This window comes from Oryza glaberrima, chromosome 11, assembly GCF_000147395.1.
Source record: "Oryza glaberrima chromosome 11, OglaRS2, whole genome shotgun sequence".
NCBI classification, from domain to species: domain Eukaryota; kingdom Viridiplantae; phylum Streptophyta; class Magnoliopsida; order Poales; family Poaceae; genus Oryza; species Oryza glaberrima.
In genome coordinates, this window is record NC_068336.1 from 13,019,426 (window position 1) to 13,046,930 (window position 27,505).

Genomic DNA, 27,505 nt, shown 5'->3' on the forward strand with positions numbered 1-27,505 from the left:
ATCTATGTCCCTTTGTAAAGTTGTTGGTGATAAGTCACGCTTAGCGGTGGTTGGCTTGGTGAGTTCTTTCCTCGAGGTGGTATATAGGGGTCGTCAGTTTCGTGGTGGATGGTGCTGTGCCTTTTTTTTTTCTTTTGTGATTATAGCTTCTCAGGATTGTAATCTTATTTTTTTTTCTTACTGTATTAATATGAAACTTGCATTTCCTGGTGTGTGGTTCATTTAAAGAAAAAATGGAAAAGAATCAAATACCGTCAAAACCAATCCCAATCCTTGAAGACAAAACAGAGCACTAGTGATCTGGATTTGGTATCACCATGCGATCCATCCATTACATCAAACCATAAGCTTATTTATATGACTAGAAAGTGCACATGTGTTCCTCAGCATGATGTGGAGAGTCCAGTTCACCATTATTGAAGTTAAATACCTAGATTACATCAAATGTACGCAGATCAAAGTGGCCTGTTGGAAATCCAACGGCTGAACATTGCAAAACATCTCTCTGGCTGGTACTCTGGTGCAGTATGTCCTCCGCCCTGAAATTAAATTATTTAACACATATTGTTGTAGTAAAGATACAAAAATTAATAGTCAATTTTTTGTTTGCAAGCTACCCACATTGACTGTACAACCTAGGATTACCTAATTGATTAGAATAGCCTTTGTGGTGGACACTACTTAGAATAGGCTGTGTTCGATACCATGGGCTGGGAACCCAAATCATGTGCACGGAAAACGGAGCGGTCTATTAGCACGTGATTAATTAAGTATTAGCAATTTTTTTTTTTCAAAAATAGATCAATATGATTTTTTAAGCAACTTTCGTATAGAAACTTTTTGCAAAAAACACACCATTTAGCAGTTTGAAAAGCGTACGCGCGGAATACGAGGGAAAGGGGCTAGGAACCTCCTCATCCGAACGCAGCCTAAGGCTGTGTTCTTCCCCTTCTTTCCCAAGTCACATTCTTCTTTTTCTGTGCGCATGCTTTTGCGAATGTTTTATATAGGAAACTTACTTTTAAAAATCATACTAAACCATTTTTCAAGCTCTTTTTTACTAATACTTAATTTATCACGTGTTAATAGGCAACACCGTTCCCCGTGTGGGGAAGTGGAGTTACTCCACCTCCTGAACTCAGCCTAATACATCAAAGCTATCATGAGATTACCAACATGGCTTTTTCTTCGGACTCACAAATAAGACGGTATTATAATAACTCAAGGGACAAATCCTTAATTGATTTCTTTAAATGATTATGATAAATTCATATAGTAATCTCTAGCGGTGTATACACTCAAGCAAGACTTAATTCTTTATTTATTTGAATAATTTTTAATATTGTTTAGTATCTTGGAAATTGAAACGTTGCATTCGTATTTAAAACTATAGCATAACAGAATTTTCAATGACTTATACATCCTTAATTTGAAGTATTTCTCTAAATGATACTGGCATATAAAGAGCTAGCTTTGGTTGGAAACGATAATAAACTATGCATAGAGGAAATAAAAATATGTGGGCTTTTACCTTCACAGTAGCGAACGTCACATTGTTTCCATACGTCATGGTGAATCTGCGAATCAATTACATTTCAGAGCACACATGCATAAGTATTATTGTTCAAAATAGTTTGTACCTTTATATGTATTCTAAAAATATTCTGAAGTGGCCTGTTATTAAATGAACTAATATGCTGAAGCAAATATCTGACCCTGCAGACTGGCCATCAAGATGCCAGGCCCTCCAGTCATCCACAATGTGGTCGCTGAGTGATCTCACCCATGCTTGGGTACTAAGAAATGGCAGAACAGCATCATGGTCGCCACTATACAAATAAAATAGGAAGGGATGAGAAATTAGTGAAAAAAAAACATCTCGAGTGGATTAAAAAATGAGACAATTAATAAAGCAAGTAAAAACAGGCCGGCCGCTGAGCTGCGACTGTTGGGAATAGTCCCACATTGCTTATCTAGAAGGAGTTGAACCAACTTAAAAGTGAGGGGAGCCCCTCACCTTTTGAGCTAGCTTTTAGGGTGTAGCAAGACTTTCTCTCGGTTGGGCCAACATCACCCGGTTTTGGGCCAATAAGTGGTATCAGAGCCAAAGCTTGTGCACACTCAAGTGGTATTAGAGCCAAACCCATAAGTGGTATCAGAGCCAAACCCATAATCTCTGGTTTTGGGCCAACAGCGGCAACATGATGTGGCACGAGTACTTTCTACATATGGTGTGATCCCTCTTGGCTATTGGTAATTTCTATTTCAGTTTTTATGTAATCAAGTGTCAAAAGAAACAATAGCTAGTTAGGGGTTCAAATTAAGATACATTACTCCAAATACATAAATGAATATTCGGTACTTGCGAATTCCATTACCAATTTGCTGTAAAGGTAACTACACAATTTCTATTTATCATGAAAAATACAGATCTATTTAATTTCCCTATGCAAATATAGTTTGAACCACACATACCTATATACCAAAGTTCGGTAATTCAGTGATGCAACCTTACGATGATACTCTATGCCGTTTACGATATCCTCATCATAAGGTAGATCCCCTTGGTGGCACCTCACCCACTCATTCACGGTCCCCTAATTTGTTAGGACAGGAAGATAAAAAAAACAACATTTGATATCTAAACTACATGTATAAACTATTATATTGAAATGGACAAAATCTATTAATTTACCTTCTTGATCCCAAGAGTTTCACGCGTGGCATTATTGTTAACCCAAAAATACAACAGATAGTGCGGGTACTCCTGTATTTTCCCAAGAAATTGAAAAGTTGCTCATTCAAATGGAACATTCCCATAATGTATGTAGGAAAAAGCCAACAAGCTCTTTTGTCAGTGCTAAACAATTTTATTTGTCAAGCTAGGTTGATATATAGAAGGTTTATATATAGAGTAAATTTGATAAAACTATAGATAGTTTGATTAAATTATCGCAAAACTAAAGTTTTAAGGTGTTTATCACAAGTCAACATATTTAGTACCAGTTTCTTTTACAAAACTATATATTTAAGATGAAGCATCACAAAACTACATATTAGATAGAAAATTTATCACAAATCCCAAATCTATAGATTTGGTGTGAATTTAATCACAGTTACAACGTTTACAGCTCCAACATAACAGTAGTTATACTCCAAAATCTATAGTGCTGTGATAACTTGAACATTAAATCGGTAGGTTTGTTATATATATATATATACACACACTCTTAAATATGTAGTTTTGTGATAAATTTGGTGCAAAATATTATTTTGTGATATTTTGGTTAAGTATCTGTAATTTTATAAAACTTATTCTCTTTTACATAATATAATGTAGTACTGTGAAAATCTTAGGTCTCGTGAAATTTTAACTCTACTCTCTGATTCACTTTATTTATTTTCTATGGGGATACTCGATACAATGTCATAATAATAGTTATTTATTTATATTAAAAAAAGGGATAAATAACAATGACACTATTATATAAATAACTATTAATTCTCACCAATTGTATTGAACTACAATTGATCAACTTACAATGCATTCAATCGGAGGACGAGGTGGTGGGTTTTGCAGTAAGTCAACCTCCTCGTTCAAGATCTTTCTTCTACTTACATCACTTGGTCCTGGAGACACCGCGATGCACTTGTTATGCAGAATGTGGGGCGCAGAGATTTCATCGAATAGCTGCAGTGAAACATCAATATGGATGCCAACTTCATTAGCTAGGTATGTAAGTATGTAATTATTTCGTGATCTCACTTCAAGCAAAAGTAGAGCAGCAAAATAACTAGAATATAAACACACGAGTTAACTTGGTATGTGATAGTTCATGGAATTTAGTATAGTATCTCTCTTAATATGTAGAGCCAGGGTAATATAGATTTTAGTGATATGGTGTTACACTTCTATATCCCATAGTTCATGGGATTTAGTATAATGGATATACACGTCAGTTAAATTATAATTTGATCGACAAACAAAATGAGTATTTGGACGATATAGTATACAACATCCTAATTATTCGGGGCAAAAGGAGAATACGTAAAACTTATTATGGCCAAACAAAACATTTTCATATCACTCGTCATGCTAAAAACTATATATACTCCCACCGTTTCACATTACTTGTTATTCTATCTTTGTCCTAAAACAAATATTTATAATTTTCACCATATATTTTTAACGATTCATGTAGTTTAACAATACATGAGTTATATTCTATGAAAGTATTTTTGATGGTAAATCTAAAATCATAATCTTATGATGTTAATCTATATAAACTTTTACAAATTGACAGTCAAAGGAAAGAAATGCTTAACCTAGTACAAAACTAGAATGGCAAGGAATTTAAAACGGGGGGAGAGAGAGAGAGGGAGTAGAATATATTGTAGTACCTCCGTCCCAAAATAATTATATTTTTGGGATTCAAAATTTGTCCAAAATAATTGTAATTCTAGAGTACTAATTGCCCCATCAATCATCTTTCATTTAAATTTCTCCCTATTTTACCCTCAACCATCTTCCCACTCTCACATAAACATCCATTTAATGAGGGGCACCATAGTCTTTCTTTTCAAATCTTAATATATGCTAAACAACATAGAATTATAATTATTTTGGGATGGAGGTAGTAACAAGTAAAACTTGGTTGTGATTTTAAGATAATAGCAAGCTTGGTAATAAATAAGAGTGATTTTACTTCGGGCCATCCATTGTCCTTTGTTTTTCAGTTTGGATTAGGTATCTTTACCCTTATTGCTCTTAGATCACCCTAATACTGTTCTGTAGTCACATCCAATCACTTATCCATCAAAAGCATGACATATATGTAAATTGGGAAGATCGTCGACATGAGCATGTCGATGTTCTTGAGGCTGTTGATGTGCTAAGAGAGTTGGGCTGGTCCAAAATGAAATAGGGCCAAAATACGTAGTTCAAAGAAAAATATTATGTGAAAGGTGGTCCAAAGTAAAACTTCCTGACAAATTCTGCCCAAAATGCAATTCACTCTAAATAAAATTTAAAAAATCAGCAAAAAATTTAAATGGGAGATATAGGAAAGAATTTTGAATCGAGGGCAAAGGATATTTCGAAGACATCTCAACTATATCTACTTCAAAACCATCTATCCATCCTAAACCCCTGGCCACTGCAGGTTTATCGAAAATGGGTAGAATGGTTATTATTATCAAATCATATTAAAAACTAGTCCCTCTAGATAGATAATACTTGCCATTTAAACAATGATACAGTTTAAAGAAACAACTTTGACCAATACTTTTTATTAAAATATAGATACAAATATCAACAAATGTATGATTTTATTAAAGTACTTTTTGAGACTAATCTATATATATGATAAAGTAATATATATATTTTAAGAAAATATTTATAGTCAAATATTTTAATATTTGATATCAGTCTTATCCAAAATGTCAAGTATTATTTACACGGAGGAGCAGTAGAATAGAGAACCAATAAGAAGATGGGCTGAAAGATTATTAGAGGCATGGACACAACACCCAAGTAAGTTCAAAACTGGCTATGTTCTCCACCCTTCTTAACCAACTCACCTTCTTCTTTTTCCGCACGCACACTTTTCAAACTGATAAATGATGCGTTTTTTTTGCAAAAGTTTTCTATAGGGAAGTTGTTTTAAAAAATTATATTAATCCATTTTCAAGTTTTTATGGGCTAATACTTAATTAATCACGCGTTAATGGCCAACACCTTTTTCCATGCGGGGAGGTGGAGTTCTCGATCTTCCTCCTCTTGCCAACCCTTCTGGTCTCCCACCAACCTTCGCCCCATCATTGACCAAATTTGTACAAATTTAATTATTTCGGACTAAAAAATTCTGAAAATTCTATAATTTCCAAATTTCGGATCTATTAGTACATCCTAAATTATCGCGCTTTCCACTTTATGGAACACCAAAAAAGAGACACCCACGGTAAGCTGTACTAGAAACCGGGGAACTAGAGATGTTGATGATGACCTTCACTAAAATCGGATTGGCAATTACCGCACTTTCCCTTCTATTATTTGCAACAATCAGGATTGGAAAACATCAGGGAGCCCTAATACTCCCTGGCTAGCTCCATTCTATTTTTTAAACGAAACCCGCACATGATAGTGCAAGATATCATTTGATATAATAGAAAAATTTTACAAGACTATAGCCCTAGAAGGCTATAGATAGAAAAAGGAAATACAACATGTCATGCCACATGCCTACGACACATGGCCCGCCGCTGAGAAATAGACAAGAACACAACATCCCACTGCACTCAAATCTGAGAGGGAGAGGGCGAGAGAGAAGCATGGATCTGCTCTCCACCACGTGGACCCGCCAAAATGGTGGACAAAAGCGCCACAGCTGGAAAACAAACCCTCTACAGAATAGATTAGTGCGAAATGACCTTCAAACAATACCTCCAACAAAGCTGCGACGCCTAGGGCGCAGCCATCGCCTATCCCTGGAAACAAGGACAAAGTTTTCACCCAAAGGATTCGATTGGGAAGGAAGAAGACTTCACAACAACGCCTCCAAGCAGTGCTAGAAAACGCTGCCGCTGTTCACCCTAAAACAGCTTAGGCTTTCGACCAGAGAACCTCTTTCCCTTGCACCCACTAGCCACCACACTAGCGCCCCATCGCCAGACAGACTCCATGTAGGAGTCCCATCCTGAGGAAGAGACATGTCTCCCGCACATTGTCACACCGCGCTAGTGCCACTACATCGATCATCGTCGTGATGGAGGAGAGCTGTCACCATCAGCACTACTCTAGTGAGCACCGCAGTCTCTCCGTCTTATCTACACACTACTACAAAATTGATTTTTCTTGGCAGCCAGCTTGGGTTTTCTACGACGGTCAGCACTGCCGCCAGCAACCAATGGCCAAAATGCACCATTTTCAATGGCGGCAACCAGCCGCCAGCGATAAATCATTTTCACTAGTGGGCAACCTAGCCCAGCTGCCAGTGAAAATGGTTTTCGCAAGCAACTAGATTTAACCGACCATCTGTGGAAATCCAATTTTTGCAAGCGGTGAGTTAAGATGACCGACAGTGCAGATGGATTTTGGCAACAAAAAAAACCATATGCATTCAGCTGCCCATTTCCATGAATCAAACAAGAAATTCAAATCAAATCATCCCATTTCCACATATCAAACATGAAATTCAAATCGAATCGTCTGCATCACCGCTGCATCAAATGGAAGAACGGAACATAAAAATTCATCACTAAAACCCTAGCTCCCCAGCGTATCCCACAATTCACAAGAACCCTAGCCACCAAAGCCATTGGGGACAAGCGGTCGCCGAAGCCACCACCTCCGGCCATCTGTTGGCTGCCACCCCTCCTGCCAGATTTGGAAAAGGGGAGGTGAAGGAAGCCATTTCCTCTATTAATGTTGCTGCCGCTGCTGTCGGCCTCCTCCCCTCTAGACAGGCCTAGGAGGAGAGGGGAGGGCAAGGGTGCCACTGCTGGCCTCCTCCCCTATGGACAGAGGATGGGAGGTGAGGGGAGGGCAATTTCGCTACCGCCGCATCCCCTTTGTTGTGCCACCGCTGGTCTTGCTGTGCCACCACCCGCCGCCGAGAGTCCTGACGTGAGAGCCGCCATCGCCGAGAGCATCTTGGAGCCGTTGTACGCCGCTGGTGGGGAGGGAGGAGGAGAGGGGTACGACGACCGCCGTTGGGTGAGGGATGGAGTGCCGCCGGTGAGGGAGGAGGAGAGGGATCTTGAGAGGAGGAGGAGGAGGAGGCGGTGGCCGGTGGGTGGGTGGGTGGATCTGGAGAGGAGGAGGAGGAGCGAGGAGAAGGAGGCAGTAGGTGGGTGGTGGTTTTTAATGTCACTATTTTTTTTAGTGTGGCGATGATTTTCATAGGCTGTTCTCTTTAGCAGCAGCCGACAGCGAAAATCAATTTTCAATGGTTGTCACTTAAGTTATCCGCTTGTAAAGCCAATAGGAGTGGTGGTGGCTTAAGTCGGCCACTAGCAAAGATAGCTACATCTTCGCTGGAGGCCACGCCACTCGCCCGCCAGCAAAAATTTACCATCTTCTCTAGCTGTGTCTTAAGTTCGCCGTCAGCGAAAACTGCGACATCTTTGCTGGTGGCCCGCTCAACTCCGTTGCTAGCGAAGATCAATTTTCGCTGGCGCTCCGAAGCCCCCCACCCCTCGTTACTTTGTTGCTGCAGTTTTCGCGTATGGCCACCAGCGAAAATTTTAGGGTGACGCCATGAAAAACCGTTTTTGTAGTAGTGACACAAATGGACAAACCACATCACCGCCACCGTCACCATGATAGGAGAAGGGGTTAGGGGAGGACTGCCGCCTTCGTCACCCCTCCTGCATCGTCATCGCTCGTTGTTGCCGAGGGCCACCTCGCCGGGGAAAGCCATATCAAGGCACCATGTCACTTCCTAGCCACACGCCGTCACTGTTCATCGCGCCACCTTGACGCCATCCATCCCGCCACCTCTCCGGATTTGGTCAAGAGCACGTTGGATCTGCATGTGGGGATGCCAAAACCGACAGCCCCCATTGTTGCCTTCACCACCGCCCACTACCCTGCTAGCATCCTCCTCCACTGCTGCAGCTGTTCAGGCACAAAGTAACCCAACTGCGTCGTCACTACCGTCACCGCTACCGCCTGTCCCCACCAAGCGGATCTGGAGGGATCCAACCTCGGCGGTCGTGTATCCGTCTCCTGTAACCCAACAACAGTCTCCATCACCGCCTAGAGGACCAGCAATTGTCTCTATCACTGCCTATCATCCAGCCGCTAACTCTACTACTCCTGTTGCCTCACGGCCTACCACCACGGCCAAAGATGCCCACCAACATCCCCTCATCGGATCCAACCATGGTGACCCAGATCTAGGCAACCTCCACCTTGGGCGCCTAGGTGCCTCAACCACAATGCTACTGGGGGGATAAGGAGCCTCGCCACCGTCATCCTTACAGCTAGATGATTTGATGGCGGGCCACTTGGGTGGCGGCGAGGCGGATGGGAGGAGGAGGGTGGCGGCAGTGGCCGGGGCATGGGAGTCGCCTGTGTCGCCCTAGGAGGACGCCGGCCGAGACGGGTCCCCCCGTGCTGAGTGTGAAGGATGAGGACGCGGAGGCAGCCGATGAGTCGGGGGGGCTAGGCCAGTCGAGCCAAGGGCGAGGTCTCCTTCTCGACCGCCTCCACCACCACCGTGGAGAGCTCCTCCGCCTCCATCTCCGTCCTCCGTCCAATTCCATGCTGTGTTCTGGTCATGCATGATGTGTTTTGCTCATGGTAGTGTGTTCATGGCTGTTCAGGAGGACTGGGGGGAGCAGTGGTGCGTCGGCTTCCGCTTCCATGGCGGTGGCGTCTCTGCCGTGGTTGCAGCCACTCTCGCAGTCGCAGCAGTCCTTCTCGCAGCCGCTCTCCGGGCCAACCCTACTCCAGATATTCCCTTTTTATGCCTATGTTAATCTTGAGACTGTTAATTTTACTAACTCATTGATTTTCCTATGTCTAGTTCCAACAATTACGCTATGCCTAACTCATGATTTTTGTTATGTATTACTTTTACTTTTGTGCTATATCTATGTAGTCATTCACATGTTTTTCTATATATAACTCTTACTGTTTTGCAATGTCTATATATAACATCAGGATTTTGTTGTGCCTAAGTAACACCTCTTTTGCTATGGATAAATCTTAACTTGTTAGGCTTAGGCAAATCTGTTACTATTTTTGCAATGCCTAAGGTAGAGGATTTTGCTATGCTATCCTACAGGTTTTGCTGTGCCTAAGTCCAACAATGCCTAAGATTTGCCTACTGCCAGAATTCTGATTTTGCTATGTCTATGTCCTCCTATTATGCTTGTGAGTTTTGCTAGGCCTAAGCTAACTCATTCCATGTGTATGTTGGGTCTCTTTTTGGCTGTATCTGTTAATTTCTTTTATGCATGTTAGCCGTAGCAACGACCAAGAGCGATGGCGAGTTAGAGTTGCTGCGGCTTCAGTATTTCTTGTGAGTTGTCATGTCATAGACTTCAGTACCTCTCATTTGATTTGTTCATATGAGCTGAGGCATTTGCTACTAAAATATATAATGACATGGATATACCTCAAGTTGCACAATTTCTCTCCAGGTAATTTTCCTTCCTTCCTTTCAGCAAATCTATACGTACATACTTGCATGCTAACCTTCTTCTTGTTCACTGTTTATTTATTTTCATTTTTTTCCTACTATCAAGTGTTGTCACCGATTAAGTAATCTACCATATAAACATGATTTTCAGGAATATAAGAACGAGGATGAGGGTAAAGAACATGATGCGTTTGATTTGTTCAAAATGTGCCACTTCAGCGAGAAAAAGGATGGCTACACCCGAACAACCCAAGTCTGTGCTTCAGGTTGTAGCTAATGTACTTGAGCGCAACCACAAGAAGAGTGTGTTCCTTCGGAATGTTGGGATGCACACTAAGCGATCAAGGATGAGTGCAGAACTGGAAGCTGAGAAGAGGGAGAATGCTAAGCTTCGGTTGATTGTCAGTATCTGAGACTATCTGTTATTAGGTTGTTATTAGGTTGAATCTGAGATGAACTATTGTTTGAATTTTGTTGTATTATGATTGTATCTGTTATTAGTTGAATCTGAGATGGTATCTGTTATTAGGTTTGAATCTGAGATGGTATGTGAAATTGGATTGAATTTGGTGGGCTCAAATTTAATGGGCCTGTTTAGTGGGCTTTGATCTGATAGTTGGTTGACAAAATAGGCCAGTTTTGAAATGGGCCTATTTTAAAATGGGCCAGTTCTAAAAAAATAATGGGCCGCTGTTAAATAATTAATGGACCAATGTAAAAAATTAATGGACTGTTAAAAAATTAATGGCCCGTCAAAAAAATAATAGGCCGTTTAAAAATATTTGCTAACTTTAGCTGCCACGTCATCAGTGACACGTCATCACACACGTGTCAACGACCATGTCACCTGCAATGTTGGCCGCCATGTGGCAACCATCTGTGACATTTAATTTTGTCACAAAGGTTGGGCATGGGCTGGACTACACGAGCCTAAAAGCGTTTTATGACGGTTTAAAAGTCATAGATTGTACTGATCCGTGATGATTTCGAAGAAAACGTCGGCAAAATTAATCTGTGACGCTCAATAGATGACGATAAGAGAATCGTCACAGACAAATTTCTATGACGAATTTTTTTCGTCATAGATTAAATAGATTCTTGTAGTGACGATGTTGTTGATAGGTTTGACTATTTGTCACTACACTAGATCCTCACGTCTTTGACGGTATATCTGTGACGGGATTTGGTACCGGTTAATGATGAGGGTCATCTTTGACGGATCCTACGGGACGCCGTCATCGGTAAGGCATCCTTCTACAACCCGTCATAAGTAATTAGTCACCTGTGACGGGCCGGAAGTGGAAGCCGTCAGAAGTAATTAGTTACCTCTGGCGGCTTCCACTTCCGGCCCGTTACAGATGACTAGTTACCTGTGACGGGTTGCATCCTTATAAACTGTCAAAGGTGAGGTTAACTCAGCTCAAACGGACCCGTCAATAGAGCCGTCACAGGTGTGGGTGGGGGGATTGACTAGGCTTGACTAGAGTATCCTCTCTCTCTCTCCCTCACTCTCTCTCTCCTCTTATCCATAGAAACAAAAGGGGGCCTTTCTCTCTCTCCCTTATCCACAGAAGAAAAGGGGTCCGGGCGCCGGAGGACTCGACGGCCCTCGGGAGAGGCGGCGGTGGCGGTGGGCGGCGGCTCAGCGGCGCGTGGCGGCGGCGCTGGTGCGAAGGCGAAGCGGCGAGGTGGTGCGGCGGCGCTAGGCGGCCAGCGGTGGCGGCGGTACCCCCATCCTCCTCCCCCTTCTCTTATTTCTCGATCTGGTGCGTGGCGGCAGTGAGGAGGGCTCGACGGCGTGCGGACGCGGTCGCCTCCTAGAGGTCAGGGTTGACCGGATTCGGTGGCGGCCTCCGACTCCACACGCGAGCACCGGCCGTCGTCCTCACCGTTTCGAGCACCGATCGCCACCACCGCCGTTGAGGTTGGGGGACACTGGATCCAGCCTCCTAGAGGTCAGGGGACGCCGGATCCGGTCAACCCCGACCTCTAGGAGGCGACCGTGTCCGCGCCGGACAGCCTTCTCTTCCGTCCCCAAGCGCCCTCCTCCTCCTCCATCCTCTTGCGGCCACCGCCGTAGCTTCCTCCTCCGGATTAATCCACTCCCAAGTACTGATCAATGTGTTTATGTGCTTACGATTTTGTTTCAGATGTTGCAAGTCATCGATTACAAGTTTCTGAATCGGGTGTGGTCTTGTTGAAGCCCCATGATGTGTTGCCAATGGAGATTAATTGATTCTAGAAGAAGACCTTTGAACTTTTGTCTTGTTTTTCTTGAAGATACTAGAGATGTTTTTATTGTGATGTAGCTAGAAAATTAGAATCTTAACATTTTCCCTGAAATGCAGTGTCTCAAACCTTGTAGTTTCCCAGTAGTTTTTAGTTTTGTAGTTTGTTTTTCGGTTCCTATTGTAAACCTTGTAAGTTCTTCGGCTTCTTGCCATCTTTTGAAAGGAATTAGTTTGAAATGTTTGGGGTTAATTATTAGTTCTTCGGCTTCTATTACCAATTTTCTATGGTTGCAACTGGGCACCATTTTTTTAAGATGACTTTCTATTCCTGTGATGGGTTCATATCTTGAACTCATTGGAGGTGAGTCTCAGGTATGACGGATTGGAAAATATGCACCCGTCAAAGGTGTCTACCTGTGACGGGTTACAACTACACATTGGCTTGTGGAGATCCTCACCTTTGACGGCCCGGAAAATACGGACCCGTCAGATCTGAGTGTGCCTCTGATGGGCCGGTCATCCATCAAAGGTGACTGGACTCACCAGTGACCACTGATCACTGACCAAGCCCAAACCTGTTAAAGATAAGTGTTTGGACCCATTCTTATGTCTCCTTATCCAGTGTACATATTTTTTTAAATTTTAATATAAATATGCAAAACTAAAAGTAATGTTTGTAGTACCTTAATTGATAAAACAAACATGATACCTAATTTTTTTTCTACGAAGAGGGAGACAGGCCAGGATGATCAGTCTTTCTTGCCCTTTTCTTTCTTGCCGCCACTTTGTGTGGCTGCAATAACAGAGTAAGTTTAAGATGAATGGTCAACAAACATTTAGAAACTAACATCATATATTAGCGAAACAACACGGTAGTAGTCCTCAGTGAGAAACTGACAGCATGAATCTTAGAGCAATCCAACAGTAATTAAAAAGATGACTTGAACCACTGGCGAAACAAGTCGACATAGGGTATTGCAAAATCGGTTAGGTATTTGTAAATTGTAATGTTCCTTACTTCGTTGAACTTGGACATAGCTTTTGCACAAATAAAAGTCCTGGGGTTACTGTAACCCTTTCCATGGCAGTTATCCATTATCGTCTTGAGTCGACCACATGCATGTGAGAAACAAAGATCACTTAATCTTACTGGAGGAAGTCTCAAGTGTAGCATGCACAGATGGAGCAAATTAATTCATTAGGGTTTGAAGTTGCATGTGTCAGTAATTAACTCTCAATCACCCACATTTCCGTGACACATGAATGGGCAAATCCTAGCGATTCATGGCAGGACTAGGCTATAATATATGGTGGTTGATTATTGAGTTAAAAGAGTAAGGTTCTTACCTTATACAACTGATCTGAAATTACTCCAACTCCATGGCAGTATGGCACTCGCGAATCAAAGTCAATGGTATCACCTGTAAGGGGATTACCGACCGTATAGCCCTGTTCATCACCCAGAAATACAAATTGGTTCATACTCAATTGTAACTATTTTACTAGATTATAAGCTTCATACTATAGTTGGTTGTAAGTTGGATAATGTGAGTTTGCTAACTGTGTTGCTGATCAATAATTGGCCTCGCCTGTTATTGCAAAACTTATAGGTAACTAGAAGAGTACCTTGAGGTTAATAATCGGCCTCACTCCAGCTTCAATACCTGAAAGCAGAGTAGCCAGTGAAATTTTAATAGATAATCATAAGTAAGTAAACAATTTACAGCATTTATTTGGAAAACCTGATCGCTGCAAAAGAGCCTAAAAACTCCCAAAGAAAGAAAATGAAAGCGAAGTTACATATATACGTACCTTCTGAGATCTTCTGGGTGATGAATGGTACGAGCTTCGCGGCGTATGAACCTCCTCCGAGGTAGAATGGGTTTGCAAGGTAATCCTCATGCGCGCTGAACCACTATGTCAAACGACCGAGAGATCATGCATGAATCGAGCAGAAACAACGAAACCACCAACGGCAACACATTCACCGTGCATGCACGTAGGTGCATGTCAGACTGTTTATGCTAGTACCTTGTAGAGAAATTCGATGAGCTGCAGCGAAGCAGAGACGTCGCCGACGTCGTAGCCGTTGGGGTCACGGGAGAATGAGAAGCCTGCGCCGACCGGTGAGTCCACGAAGAGGATGCTAGCCACCTTGGTCCACGAGTTTGGGTTCCACCGCAGCCGCGGCAGGCTGATGCCGTCATACGGCTGCCTGACGAGCTCCACCGGGCCTGGCCACCGTTGTCATATCAGCAGTAGTAGCACGGAGAGTGCACGCGGATTGATTAATCGGTATATATATAGATGGCTCACCGATCTCGAAGACCAATCCACTGAGCACGCTGCAGCGGTGGCCGCCGGTGAGCCAGAGGAGGACGGGGTCACGGCCGGGGTCGCCCTCCGACTCCACGAAGTAGTAGAACAGCTCTGCCCCGTTCTCCTCGTCGACGGTCACGTACCTGACAAGATTTTGACACGAGCACCACGACTTGCACACCAACTAGAGCAGCGGGAAAATGTAATTTTCAATGGATGCACGTAGCTACAGACCTACAGTCGTCCATCGTCATCGGCATGGACGGACGCACGTACCCGGTCTCGAGAAGGGAAGGCAGCGCGCCGTCGAGTCCCGGAAGGCTGGTGATATACGTCGGCTTCGGGTTCGAGGTGGACGTGGTCTCGCCGGTGGTGGCGGCAGCGAAGCCGGAGAAGAAAGAGACGAGGAGGATGATGAACCAGAACGCCGCCATATATCGGACGCACTGCGCCGCCGGCCGGCGTGGCGGCATTTGTCTTGTGTGTGCTCGTGTGTCAACCGAGCAGCTAGCCTGCCTGCCACTTTCCTTTGAATGACGAGGAGGAACTGGGAGTTGGGAGTTGGGGCGCATGCATTTATCACCGGATTAGTTTCGAGCTTGCTGTTGCTGTTCGTCCTGTGCTCACCTTCCTCGTCCTTCGCCATGAATTACAGGGTGGACTGGTGGAGTCTGGACCCTGCGTCGTCAGATTTCGTACAGACGAGTAGTGACGCCTGGAACTGCTTTCTATCAGACTTCATTGTGCTACATGTGCTCCGTCTATCCAAAAAGAAAACGAATCTGCATTAGATTTGGCACATCCTATTACTATAAATATGGAAAGATCTCGTAAGACTATAAATCTAATCACAGAACTGTCCAAATTTATACTACTAGAATCTATCATATACTGTATTACGTTGTTTTTTATGAGAATCAAATTTCATTCAACCGGGAGTAGTACGAATTAAGCACGTACTTGTCCTATATATGTACTTGTGATTCTGTAAGTGCTAGCTGGTCTCGCACTTTCCTCTTCTTTTTAATTGGATGAAAAGCGATCTTTAAGATTTACTCAACAAGGAATGTGGCAGGACCATTATACTACTCTATTTACCAGTGAAAAAAATAAAGAGAAAATTCGATGTAGAAAAAACACCGGTAAAAGAAAATTCCCCTTTCAACCAGAAGCACATGTCACAAGTTTTGCTTCAATTTGTAGCACTTCCGTCACATTTTCTATCTGAATCGATTGATTAGCCATGATTAGGGATGTGAAAAGACAAATTTACCCTTTATTGTAACCAAACATGAATTTGGAATTCTGATCTATTTAGCTCAGCGAGCGAAGAAGCGGAGGCCGTGGCGACGGTGGCGGGGTGACCGACAGCGATTGCGGCGGATGAGGACGAGGTGCAGCCAATGAGGTTGTACGACGCAAGCTACCGGGAAGCTGTGCGACCACCACGGCGAGCAACCACATCAAATGTTGCGCCATAAGCCATGTCAGCCACCACGTGCCTCGCCACCGTTGCGCTGTGCACCTCGCCATCGTTGCGCCGCATGCGCTGGCCGCAGCGTCAGCCTTAGTCCCGGCAGCAGCACTGCACACAACTGCATTGCATGCTGCCTGCTACGCCGCATTGCCGCACCATGGCTGCCCACTGACGCACTGGCAAGATCGACGGGAGGAAGAAAAGGGGAAAGATGGAGTAGAAGAAGGATAAATTAGTCTTTTTTTCATCCCAATAAATGGCAAATATCTACATCCAACCAGATATATGCAACCTTTTTAAATTGAGAACTTAGCCCCTCAAATGTAATGGGATGCTACAAATCAAAGAAAAACTAATGACATATACTTATGGTTAAAAGGGAAAAAATTATGTGCTATTTTCTGGTACCATCTTTTTTTCTGTGCTATTTTCTGGTCCCATCTCTTTTTCTGGTACCTCACCCTTCTTTTTTATATATGTCGTTTCCGACAGCTTCGACAAAATTAAGGAACGAGTGAATTGACGAGTTTGCCCTCTCGTTGCTGAGTTATTTCTACGGTCTCCCCTGCTGCTGCGTTCGTCCAGACCGCGCCGGTGGGGCAGGTGACCATAGAGCAGAGCACCAGTGGCTGCGCGGCGAGGAGTCCAGCCGTCGATGGCGTCGCTGGAGATGGCAGAGAGCCAGGCGGGCCACCCAGCGGCGACCTGCTCACCGCGCGTCATGTATGCGAAGCTCCCCCCGATGGCGCACCTTGGTATGCGCGTGCACGTGCGGCAGCCGACCTCGACGACCGCGCATCTCCCTCTTCACCAGCGGACCTGCGGCGGCGATGGCCGGCTGCTCACCCTTCTCGTCAGCCTCCGCCTCCGTAGAAGCATCCGCTCCCTGCTTCTGCATCTCCGCAACAGCAAGAGCAGGAGGCGGCGACGGGAAGCCTTCGCGGCGGGGCTGCGGTGGAGGGGCGGCCGTGCAAGCAGCCCATGGCGTCACCAGCGGCGGGTCAGCATGAGGTCGCGGCGGGGCGAGGCATGCGGCGGCGGAGGGATGGTAGCCAAATTCATCCTATATAGATTCAACATTTAGTAGCCAAGAAAACAAATTCACCTCTACTTTTTTTTTCTTTTGGAATTCCCTCCTCTCTCTCTGTTTGAATGCTAATTGCACCCTGTTCTGGCTTTTCTCCTAATGGTCAACCTCATTGCACAAATGCAAAGACACAGAATTGTTCATTCTTATTCAAAATTCACAAGATATCCAGAAAAAATCGGCATCCTTTATTGCATCATAATTTTACCCTTGTTAACTTTACAAGAAGTCACAGTTCACAAGAAACCATATTGTTAACTTTACAAGAGTATTGTCAAATTGCACAAGCTTTTCGTGCTGTTGAGTTGAAGTGACATTACTCAAGATATTCAGATCAATACTACAATGAAGAAATGTTTCATCAGGATCTTTGGGTTGTATGAATGTAGCAGAATGCGGTCTGCTGCTGCATACAGGTGTTATGGACAATTCGGTTCAGTTTCAGTTCACCATTGAACACCCAGTGATCTACCCAGTGATCTTTTTCTTGTTCTGGTTCTAAATTGAATGAGCTGGTGAAGCAGCAGAATTGCATCTTTCTCTGAAGATTGCAGATGATTCAGCGGTGCAAATTGTTGCACTGAACTGTTGTTAGAAATCAAGAACATCTTCTGTGGACAGAAAAAGAGAAAAATATCGCCTTCATCCGAAAAGGATTTGGGGGAAGTTGACAACTTGTGATGAAGAAGAACAAGGAAACGAAGCCACACCTGAGCATCAACAGGAGCATCTTCTCCTCTCCCTTCATCTCCTCGATAGTTGTCCCTACCCCATTGGTGAGCAGGGCGATTTTGCCATGAGGATAACTAGCGGATTGGAGCTGATCGACGCAGGGGCGTTCACGCAAGACGTCGGGGCATCAACGAGGGAGGACCAGAGGAGGCGTTGAGGGTACCACCTACCCACATGGCATGGTTATCCGACTAGTTATAGGGAATAACCTATATCTATGAAATATGTAACAGATCATGACTTGGGTATTACGTTTCCTTTTATATTATGGAGCGGTCTAAAGTCCTGATTTGATAATATTGTAAAATAGATTTAGGAAACCGATACCGTATTGGTTAAGGTTTCTACCTTGTAATCCTGCCCCCCATCCTATATAAGGTGGGCAGGAGGCTCTCTAGGGGGCATGAGCACAACTAGATCGTTAAATCAATACACACCCGGCGGATTCAAATCCCCAAACAGTAGTAGGGTATTACCTCTCATTGAGAGGGCCTGAACCTGTCTAAATCCTTTGTCTCCGCATCTATCCACTTTTAGGTCTCGTGTGCTACCCCCTTTTATTATTGCCGAATTCATGTTTCGATAGTTGACGCGCCAGGTAGGGGTGCGTCGAGCTTCTATTGACAAGTGCGATGGAATCAACTTCATGAGTCGCCGGTTTTCGTCTTCGGTTCACCAGCTTTGACTTCCTTGCCGCCAACAATTTCAACAAGCTCTCTTTCTCTGACTTGATTTCAAACCAGTCGAAGAAGATCCAATCAGAGGATAACAACCACTCTACCAGACTACCACAGCGAGTTTTAGATTCAATCTACTATGGCTGCCACCAGCATCGTCGACTCATCTTTTTCCAAGCCAAGTTTTTCTGTACGAAAGCATGGATAGCATTGCAGCCGTCGAAAATCAGTCGTCTGAATTCGTTCCTCATCATGACAAGCCTTCAGCGAGTTTCCCATCAGCCTGACTCCGCTCGTTCACGTCAATTCAAAGCCAGAGGTATCCAGAGCTACGTAAGATGACGAGACGTACAAGCATATGGGCATAGATCGATCGCTCCTTGGCAGAGAAAAGCGGAATCAAGCAGTCAAGCACACATGTTTTATTGGATACAAATATACATGTTTTATTGGATACAAATATACAGAATGGTTTTGCAACTACATCCGAGAAGAATTGCTATACATATACATCGTCAATCGGCTATCATGAGCTACCCTTGATAATGGACACCAACTAGTATATCCATCCAGCCCATACGCATTAAAGCATATATGGATACCAGGCCAACCAATCATGCAAGTGTATTCTTCCATCTACATATACATGCATGCACGCATGGCAATCTTGCCAACCAATCGGATGGAGTCCTCAGATTGCATGGCCGTATATATGCTTATGTATACAGATCTTTGTCAAGCACAAATCGAAGTCCCAGACTATCGAGCTATTGTGTTCCATCGGCAAAATTGTTTTATTAACAGCCGAATCCGATCGAGAACAAGCTAACCTGATTCTTGCTTGGCTACGACATTGTCTGGTTATCCTACTCGGCTAAGACCTAATTAAGATGGGCCAAAAATTGCATCAAGCCACACAGCCTCATATCAGGATATCAAGATTCCGTACCGCCGGCCGCCTTCGTCGCTGCCGACTGGTCTCTTCGCCTCCATAGTTGGTGTGCTCCGCCGCCGTTGCTGGTGGCGACATCATCTTCACCAACCGGCTTGCCTTCGCCGCCGTCGACTGGTGTCCCGCCTATACGGTTAGTTGGTCACATTACTGTTGTTGGGCATCTATGTCTTCACCGACCTGCTCGCCCTCGCCACAGCCAACTGGTGCTATCGTCTACATCTTCATCCACAGCTTGCCTTCGCCGCCGCCGATTGGTGTCTCCGCCTACACGGCTGGCCTATTATGCCGCTGTTGTTGGGCGTCCACATCTTCACCAACCGGCTTACCTTCGCCGCCGCCGATTGGTGTCTCCGCCTACATGGCTGGCCTATTATGCCGCCGTTATTGAGCGTCCACGACTTCATCAACCGACCTACCTTCGTCGCCACCGACTGGTGTTTCCGCTTACATGGCTGGCCTATTATGCCGCCGTTGTGCCACCGACTGGTGTCTCCGCCTACACGGCTGGCATATTATGCCGCCGTTGTTGGGCGTCTACAACTTCACCGACCGGCCTGCCTCCGTCGCCGCTGACTGGTGTCCTCGCCTATACGGTTGATTAGTCACACCACCGTTCATGGGCATCCACGTCTTCACCGACCGGCTTGCCTTTGCCGCCACCGACTGGTGTCTCTGCCTACACGGTTGGCCTATTATGCCGCCGTTGGTGGCATCTTCGCTTTCACCGTCGACTGCCTTCTTTCGCCGCCGACTGGTGTCTTCATTGTTATTGACGGACTACTTTGTTCCCGCATTGGCCACCTCTGCCATCATCAAGGGGAATATTACAAAGCTAAGTCATCATTAACTTTGTTTATATGATATTTTCCTTTTCCTCTACCTCACTACATCAACTGGTTCGCCGTTGACTAGTGAGTCAGGGGCTACAGATGTTATATCATATTTTTTAAACAATTTTTATAATATTTATCTTGATTGCTTGCAATATAATCTGTGTACAAAAGTGCCTATCGAGTTATGGAGTTCTATCTTCCTATGCTTTCCGTTTGGTTTGCCGATGGATAGTTGCCTTTGGGCCGATTCCTAGCACCCGGGGGCTCGTTGGATGGACTAGGTAATGCAAGATGCTAAGTATTATTCGGAATAAATCAAAAGCATAGAGATAAGATAAATTTATTTTCTACTCTTAACAATTGCAAAAGTACCCGAGTAGTAAATTCTGATTCGTGAAACTTTGTTCCATTAATGACGAACTCATGTCACTCATATGCATGTTTGGGAAGTGCTTAGGCCGACTCCCGATGCGTGGGGGCTATGACTAGTTGGGCAGAGTGTTTAAACGTAATGAGTCATCTACTCGGGGAAATCAAAATTGACAAGAGGAGAAATACATATTTATAAACATTTTAAAATACTTGAATTTTCCTCAAGTACCGTATTTACATCAGATACTACTCATCCTATATGTTTGTTCTGCAGGATCCAGATCCGGATATGCATAATAGGGATTCATGGCTTTAAGCTTATCTTCTATGCTTCAGGAATGGATCAGTCAGAACATCATCACCGGCTCGCTGTCGTCGCCGCCGACTGGTGTCTTCGCCTATGCGGTTGGATGGTCACATCACCGTTGTTGGGCGTCTATGTCTTCACAGCCGGCTTGCCTTCGCCGCCGCCGACTGGTGCTCTCGCCTATACGGATGGATGGTCACACCACCGTTGTTGGGCGTCTACGCTTTCACCGCCGGCTGCCTTCGCCGCCACTGATTGGTATCTCCGCCTGCACGGCTGGCCTATTATGCCGCCGTTGATGGGCATCTACGACTTCACCACCGGCTGCCTTTGCCGCCGCCGACTGGTATCTCCGCCTGCATGGCTGGCCTATTATGCTGCCGTTGATGGGCGTCTACGACTTCACCGCCGGCCGCCTCGTCCTCCGCCGACTGGTGTTTCCGCCTACATGGCTGGCCTAATATGCCGCCGTCGTTGGGCGTCTACGTATTCACCGACCGGCCGCCTCGTCCGCCGCCGACTGGTGTTTCCGCCTGCACGGCTGGCCTATTATGCCACCGATGTTGGTCATCTACGTCTTCACCGACCGGCTGCCTCGTCCATCGCCGACTAGTGTTTCCGCCTGCACGGCTGGCCTATTATGTCACCATTGTTGGACGTCTACATCTTCACTGACCGGCCGCCTCGTATGATGCCTACTGGTGCTATCGTCTTCACGGTTGGCCACGTCGCCGCCACCGCTAATAGGCGTCATGATCTTCAATGCAAGCTATCTACATCTGCTGCCAACTGGTTTCTTCACTCCCATGGCTGCATGATTCTTCCAGGGTTGATTGGCCTTATTGTCTTCACCGCCGGTCGTCTCGTTTGCTGCTGACTAGTGACCTCGCCTCTACGGCTAGTTTATACCACTACCACTACTGATGGACGTCATCGTCTTCATGGCTAGCCTATTATGCCGCCGCTCAACCGACTGGAGTATCTATCTTCACAACTACACGTCTTCGCCACCGGTTTTCTTCTGTTGCCGCTAACTCGTGTTCACTTCATCATGGCTTTGCAACTTTGTCACCATGGTGGAGCGACTTCATCTTTATTATCTTCGGCACCGGCAAACTCAATTGCTGCTACTTCGCAAGTTTTGCTACTTCATCAGCCACGACGTCTACAAGAGACTCGACATCTCGGCATGTGTCATGAAATATGATGCCGTGTTATTTTACTACAACAAGTGGTGTTCCAATCTTCAATATTTCTACTCAGACATTTTCAACACGTATGTTCACTCAAGCATTGACTACTCGACGACAAGAAGCTACAGTTCTCGACTCTATGTTCAGTTGTTTCTCAACTAACCAAAGAGTCAGGGGCTACACAAATACAAGACTCTCAAAAAATTCGACAAGCTTTATGTCAAGATGAAGCAATCAATCAATCAACGAGTCAATTCGGGGAGTTATTATCTTCGTCTTCGCTTCAGAGCCGACATTTAATTTCAGCGACTCCAATTATTACACCGGCAATTTTGGCTTCTTCATGCCAACAACATCACTCGGATCATAAAAGGACAACAGGATCTACTTTCCTCCAAGTGAAGCATATGCAACAGCTATAGCACCAAGTTCTACTGTCATCTTCATAAATCAAGAGGCGTTGCATCAATCTTCGTCACACACATGCCAACATTAAGAAAATACTTGAGCATGGATTTCCTCTCAACAGTTTGATGGATTGTTGTTACTGACATCATCACCAGCACATCTACTTCATTGGCCCTGATGTCTCCGCCGTTGCTAATGGATGACTATGACTTCGCCGACTTATTATTTCGTCTTCACGGTTGGCTTACTACGCAACTGCTGATAGAAGATCTCATCATTATCATCAGCTGCAACACTACTATTGACAAGATCACTGACATCGTCATCTTCATCAACATCCTACCATGCCTCTTTGGCTATGCCTACTCTGCTGCCATTTGATGCGCAACTTCATCATCATAGCCGGCTATCTCTGTTGCTGCTAATCATCATTACTGTCGGATGCGTTTGCCGTCGCCGACTATTTTCTTCATCTTCATGATTGATGGATTGCGCCATTGCCTTTGATGAGCGTCTACGTCTTCACCACCAGCTTGCCTCTACTGCCGCCCATGGTGTCTTTGCTTTTACGGCTGGCTTATTATGCCCCTACTTTTGGGAGTCTTCGTCTTCTTCACCGAGCGACTCGTCTGTCATCGACTGATTATTTTTGCTGCCATGGCTACACAACTCTGTCACCGTTGCTGGGCACCTTCGTCTTCTTTGCTGGCTGACTTACCTGATGCCGACTGGTTTCTTCGCCTCCATGGCTATGCGACTTCATCACCTTTGATTGGTGTCATTGTCTTTACTACTACCAACATTTTCGTCAGCTTTGATGGGTGATATCATCTTCATGTTGGTCATTTCGTCTCCATGCCGATGGCGTCAGCTACTATCAATGGACAATTGTGACTACAACAGAAGGATAAGCTACATACTTAGGGGCTCATCAACACAAGCGCGAGGATTATATCTTCAATTTGGATTTATTCCGGATACATTCAACATGGATTCATGGTCATGAGTCGATTTCTCATGCTCAACGACTGGACCACTCATTATTCCTCGTGAGGGCTAACAGCTGAGTACTTGCGCTAGTCGAGATTCAATTTTTATATCTATTTTGGAGTATCCCATAATGGATAATCACTCAGATCAGAAGCTATTCATATAAGCTACACTTGGTCTATATCACCCGGAAGATTTATTACTCGGGAGCATGACACATGCGTCATCCTTTAAAGGGTGTCGAAGGCATATTTTTTGGCCTAGGCCTAATATGTCTGCAGCCCATATTTTTAGGTGTGGCATGTCACATTCTTTTAGGGACTTAGGCACTTTTTGCTTAGGCCAAAGTGCGCGTGATCCAGTGCCAAATATCTTAAAATCCTTTTATACCGCAGTTGCTCAACTTTTTAGGAGTTGGTACAATGCATCTTAAAAGGTGTCAAATAGTAAAGCTTTATATAGCTGCCCCGCTGACTTTTTTATATAAGTCAAGGTGCTGTTTGAGTTTTTAAGCAATTGATTGGATACAATATCGTTGCTTTTTGCCACGTAAGTGTGCATTTTTATTGACCAATATTATGGCTTAGGCTGATTATATATCTTGGTCATTTTCCAGGCGGTTGGTAAATCCTTTATGAGTTTATTTACTCGGATTTTACACCACATATGCCGTATATTTTCAGGTGTGGTGAAAACATGTGTCTTTTAGGGACTTAAGCACATCTGTTAAAGCAGTGTGCGCATGGCGTATGCCCAATACTTTGGTAATTTCTTTATTCACAGCATTCGAGCTTTTTTATAGCTGTTTTGCTATGTGAATTTTCAATGATGTAGTCAACTTTAGGTTGCTCGCATCAATTTTTACAAAGCAGTCGGTATATCACTTGGATCATGTTATTTGGGGGATTCACACCGCATATGCTATATATTGATATCAAGTCACTTGGTTGATTACAATTATCAAAACCACTCGGTTGGTTGGATTATTTATTACTTGACTATATGCTTAGTTTGTTTAGCTAACCACATATATAGTCGGGGGCTACACCTATTAGGTGCATATAGTCGATGCACCTGACTTTATTTTTCAGCCCTCCACAGTCTTTATATTTGGTAAAAGTACTCGGGAGACCATGGCAAAGATGATTGAAGCACTTGGCTTTGGAGTAATCTGGGTCGAGAGAAGATTATCTTTTCGACTGTGAAGGTCTCAGGGGCTACTGTGGAGATTATGGGTACCACATACCCACACGGCATGGTTATCCAACTGGTTATAGGGGATAACTTATATCTATGGAATATGTAACAGATCATGACTTGGGTATTACGTTTCCTTTTATATTATGGAGCGGCCTAAAGTCCTAATTTGATAATATTGTAAAATAGATTTAGGAAACCGATACCGTATTGGTTAAGGTTTCTATCTTGTAATCCTGCCCCCCATCCTATATAAGGTGGGCAGGAGGCCCTCTAGGGGGCATGAGCACAACTAGATCGTCAGATCAATACACACCCGGCGGATTCAAATCCCCAAACAGGAGTAGGGTATTACCTCTCATTGAGAGGGCCTGAATCTGTCTAAATCCTTTGTCTCCGCATCCATCCACTTTTAGGTCTCGTGTGCTACCCCTTTTATTATTGTCGAATTCATGTTTCGACAGAGGGTGAGGCCACACCGCCACAAATCTCTTCAACGAGCATGGAGCGACTACGTGAGGAAGGCCGCATTGGCAGGGAGCATGAGGAGGGGAGTTAGGAGGCAGGACACCGACAAAGCATCGACTGCCGGTAGCGGCGCTCGGACTACGACAGCGCGGTGGATGTCGTCGGCGGCAGCGAATCTAACAGTTGTGGTAGCAGTGGTATGACTGATGTATATGGGCGAAGGGCAAAGTTGGAAAGAGAGTTTTTGGGTGTATACCAGCGTCAAATATTAAAACTGCTTTTGAGTTGAATACGGACGTCAAACATAATGAAACGGAGGGAGTACAAACTAAAGCTACATCATAGTTAAACTGTAACTGTACCTTAGCTGCGCTGTTACCAGTTTAACTGCACCCTTGTTACAACGTAAATACACTATGGTCACAGTGAATGTATTTTCCCTTAAAACTGTCGAATATGTCATAGGTTGAACCAAAAAGTTGATTGACTGATCATCCAGCGCTAGCCCGTTAATCGCGCTCGTAGGAATAAAAGGCGGCGGAGACATCGGATGTTCGTCGCCTAGGGCACTTCTCCCCTGGGAGTTCCGATGAAGTAGAGGGGACCTGCGAGTTCCGATGAAGTAGAGGGGACCGCCGACTCATCACCGGGCGAATCAGACTATTTCTTGGCCATTTCTTGCTTCCTGCATCTTCTGCACAATCAAGCTCTTTGCTTGGCTGGCCATACACAAATATTACTCCAGAATTTTGGATAGTTTTCACATTGGTGCACTTTCTTCATTAATTCGTGCCATCTTTAGCTCTGGTTGTGTTTAGTTCAGCGCAAAGTTTAGATTTTGGTTGAAATTGGAGATGATGTGACTGAAAAGTTGTGTGTGTATAACTATAACTGGTTGATGTGATGGAAAAGGACTGAAGTTTGGAACCAAACTTTGGATCTAAACACAGCCTCTGTCTTGTCTGAACTTAACTGATTATGTGCAGTATCTTCATCGTTCCTGACATTATCACAGAAACTTGACAGCGGAAAGTAGTGGATAGATGACGAAGTGTCCGAAGTGGCCACCACCGGCCCGTGGCCGCGTTCGTCCATCCGCGGTCTGCCACCACCGCATTGTGTGCGTGTCCGTGATTAGCGACCTGATCCATTGATTTTTTTTTTCGCCAGTAGAAGTGGAAACAGGGGAGAGAAGGATTAGAAGGTATATTTGGTCCAAGATTCGTGCATTTAGGTGTGAAAATCTAAAGGGCGCGACAGGGGTGGAATAGTCACAGAAATTTGGCAATCGACCGAGCCATGTGGAAATAGTAATTGTACAAAGATAGAGTCGAAGGAGGCTTTCATGTCATAATCTCAGAGATTTTCAAGTTTGAGTTAGCTTCAGAATTAAGGAGAGTATATCATAGTTTCCTTGTTTTCTAAGTTGGTGGAGTCGTGTTGAGATCGGACCAAGTGTGTTTGGTAATGTTTAGCCGCTACAAGTCGTCAGTGAGTCAGAGTTTATAATAGTTTTCTTAAATTAGACATAGAGTTCTAGTTTGATCCAATCTTAGTGGAATCGGACATTGATCATATGCATTGTTTAATCTAAATTGACATCATTGTTTACCCTTATTGGCCGATCTATCTAGATTAGACCGGTATGGCTTAAACAAGTTTGTTATGTTAGAATAATATATAATTATCGGCTTGCTTAGATCTATTGGGTTTAATTATAACATAGTGTTGCATTAGTTAGGTTTGATGTAGTATGTTATGGTTAAGATGGTAAGAACTACCTTGCCCTATAATTGCCGATGAAGGGTTGCATACCTGATAATTCGTTTAAACTTGCAGGATGATGCGTCAGATTGCTGTTGGTTGGAAGAGGAGCTCGTGCTAGGCATAGACGTGGATCCGTGCTGACAGGGCAAGGTTGCGAGACGTATGTACGTGCTGCTGATGGATTGGGTGGCGGCAACATGTTCTGCACAATGCGAGGCTAAAGCGAAGAACGGGGCAGTAACATCGACAGGGCAAGGCTGCCGGACAAACCCTCTGGCCGTCCACGCCTTCCGCGTGACAGGGCCGCGGCGGTGGCGGCAGCAGCGTATATAGGTTAGATGGAG

The 27,505-nt window shown here is 44.4% G+C and overlaps 1 protein-coding gene and 1 long non-coding RNA gene across 4 annotated transcripts; one reads left to right on the forward strand and one right to left on the reverse strand.

Moving 5' to 3' along the window:
* Window positions 1–273: 273 nt before the first annotated feature.
* On the reverse strand, window positions 274–15,285 carry LOC127755111 (serine carboxypeptidase-like 12). Of its 3 annotated transcripts, none has more exons than XM_052280752.1 (13): window positions 14,975–15,285; window positions 14,696–14,841; window positions 14,411–14,613; window positions 14,192–14,294; window positions 14,006–14,043; window positions 13,727–13,828; window positions 13,398–13,481; window positions 3,542–3,691; window positions 2,696–2,767; window positions 2,476–2,597; window positions 1,716–1,829; window positions 1,532–1,577; window positions 274–539 (listed from the first exon to the last, which is right to left on the reverse strand). In XM_052280752.1, exons 1-13 carry the CDS (start codon window positions 15,268–15,270, stop codon window positions 456–458), a joined length of 1,560 nt encoding a protein of 519 aa, XP_052136712.1. In that variant the 5' UTR covers window positions 15,271–15,285; the 3' UTR covers window positions 274–455. The 3 variants fall into 3 exon arrangements, with proteins under 3 accessions (XP_052136712.1, XP_052136711.1, XP_052136713.1); XM_052280751.1 differs by having other exon boundaries at window positions 14,933–15,261; XM_052280753.1 differs by lacking the exon at window positions 13,398–13,481 and having other exon boundaries at window positions 14,933–15,265.
* On the forward strand, window positions 11,519–12,629 carry LOC127755112 (uncharacterized). Its single transcript, XR_008012958.1, has 2 exons — window positions 11,519–11,873; window positions 12,299–12,629. It is a non-coding gene; the product is annotated as an uncharacterized LOC127755112 (long non-coding RNA).
* Window positions 15,286–27,505: the final 12,220 nt, after the last annotated feature.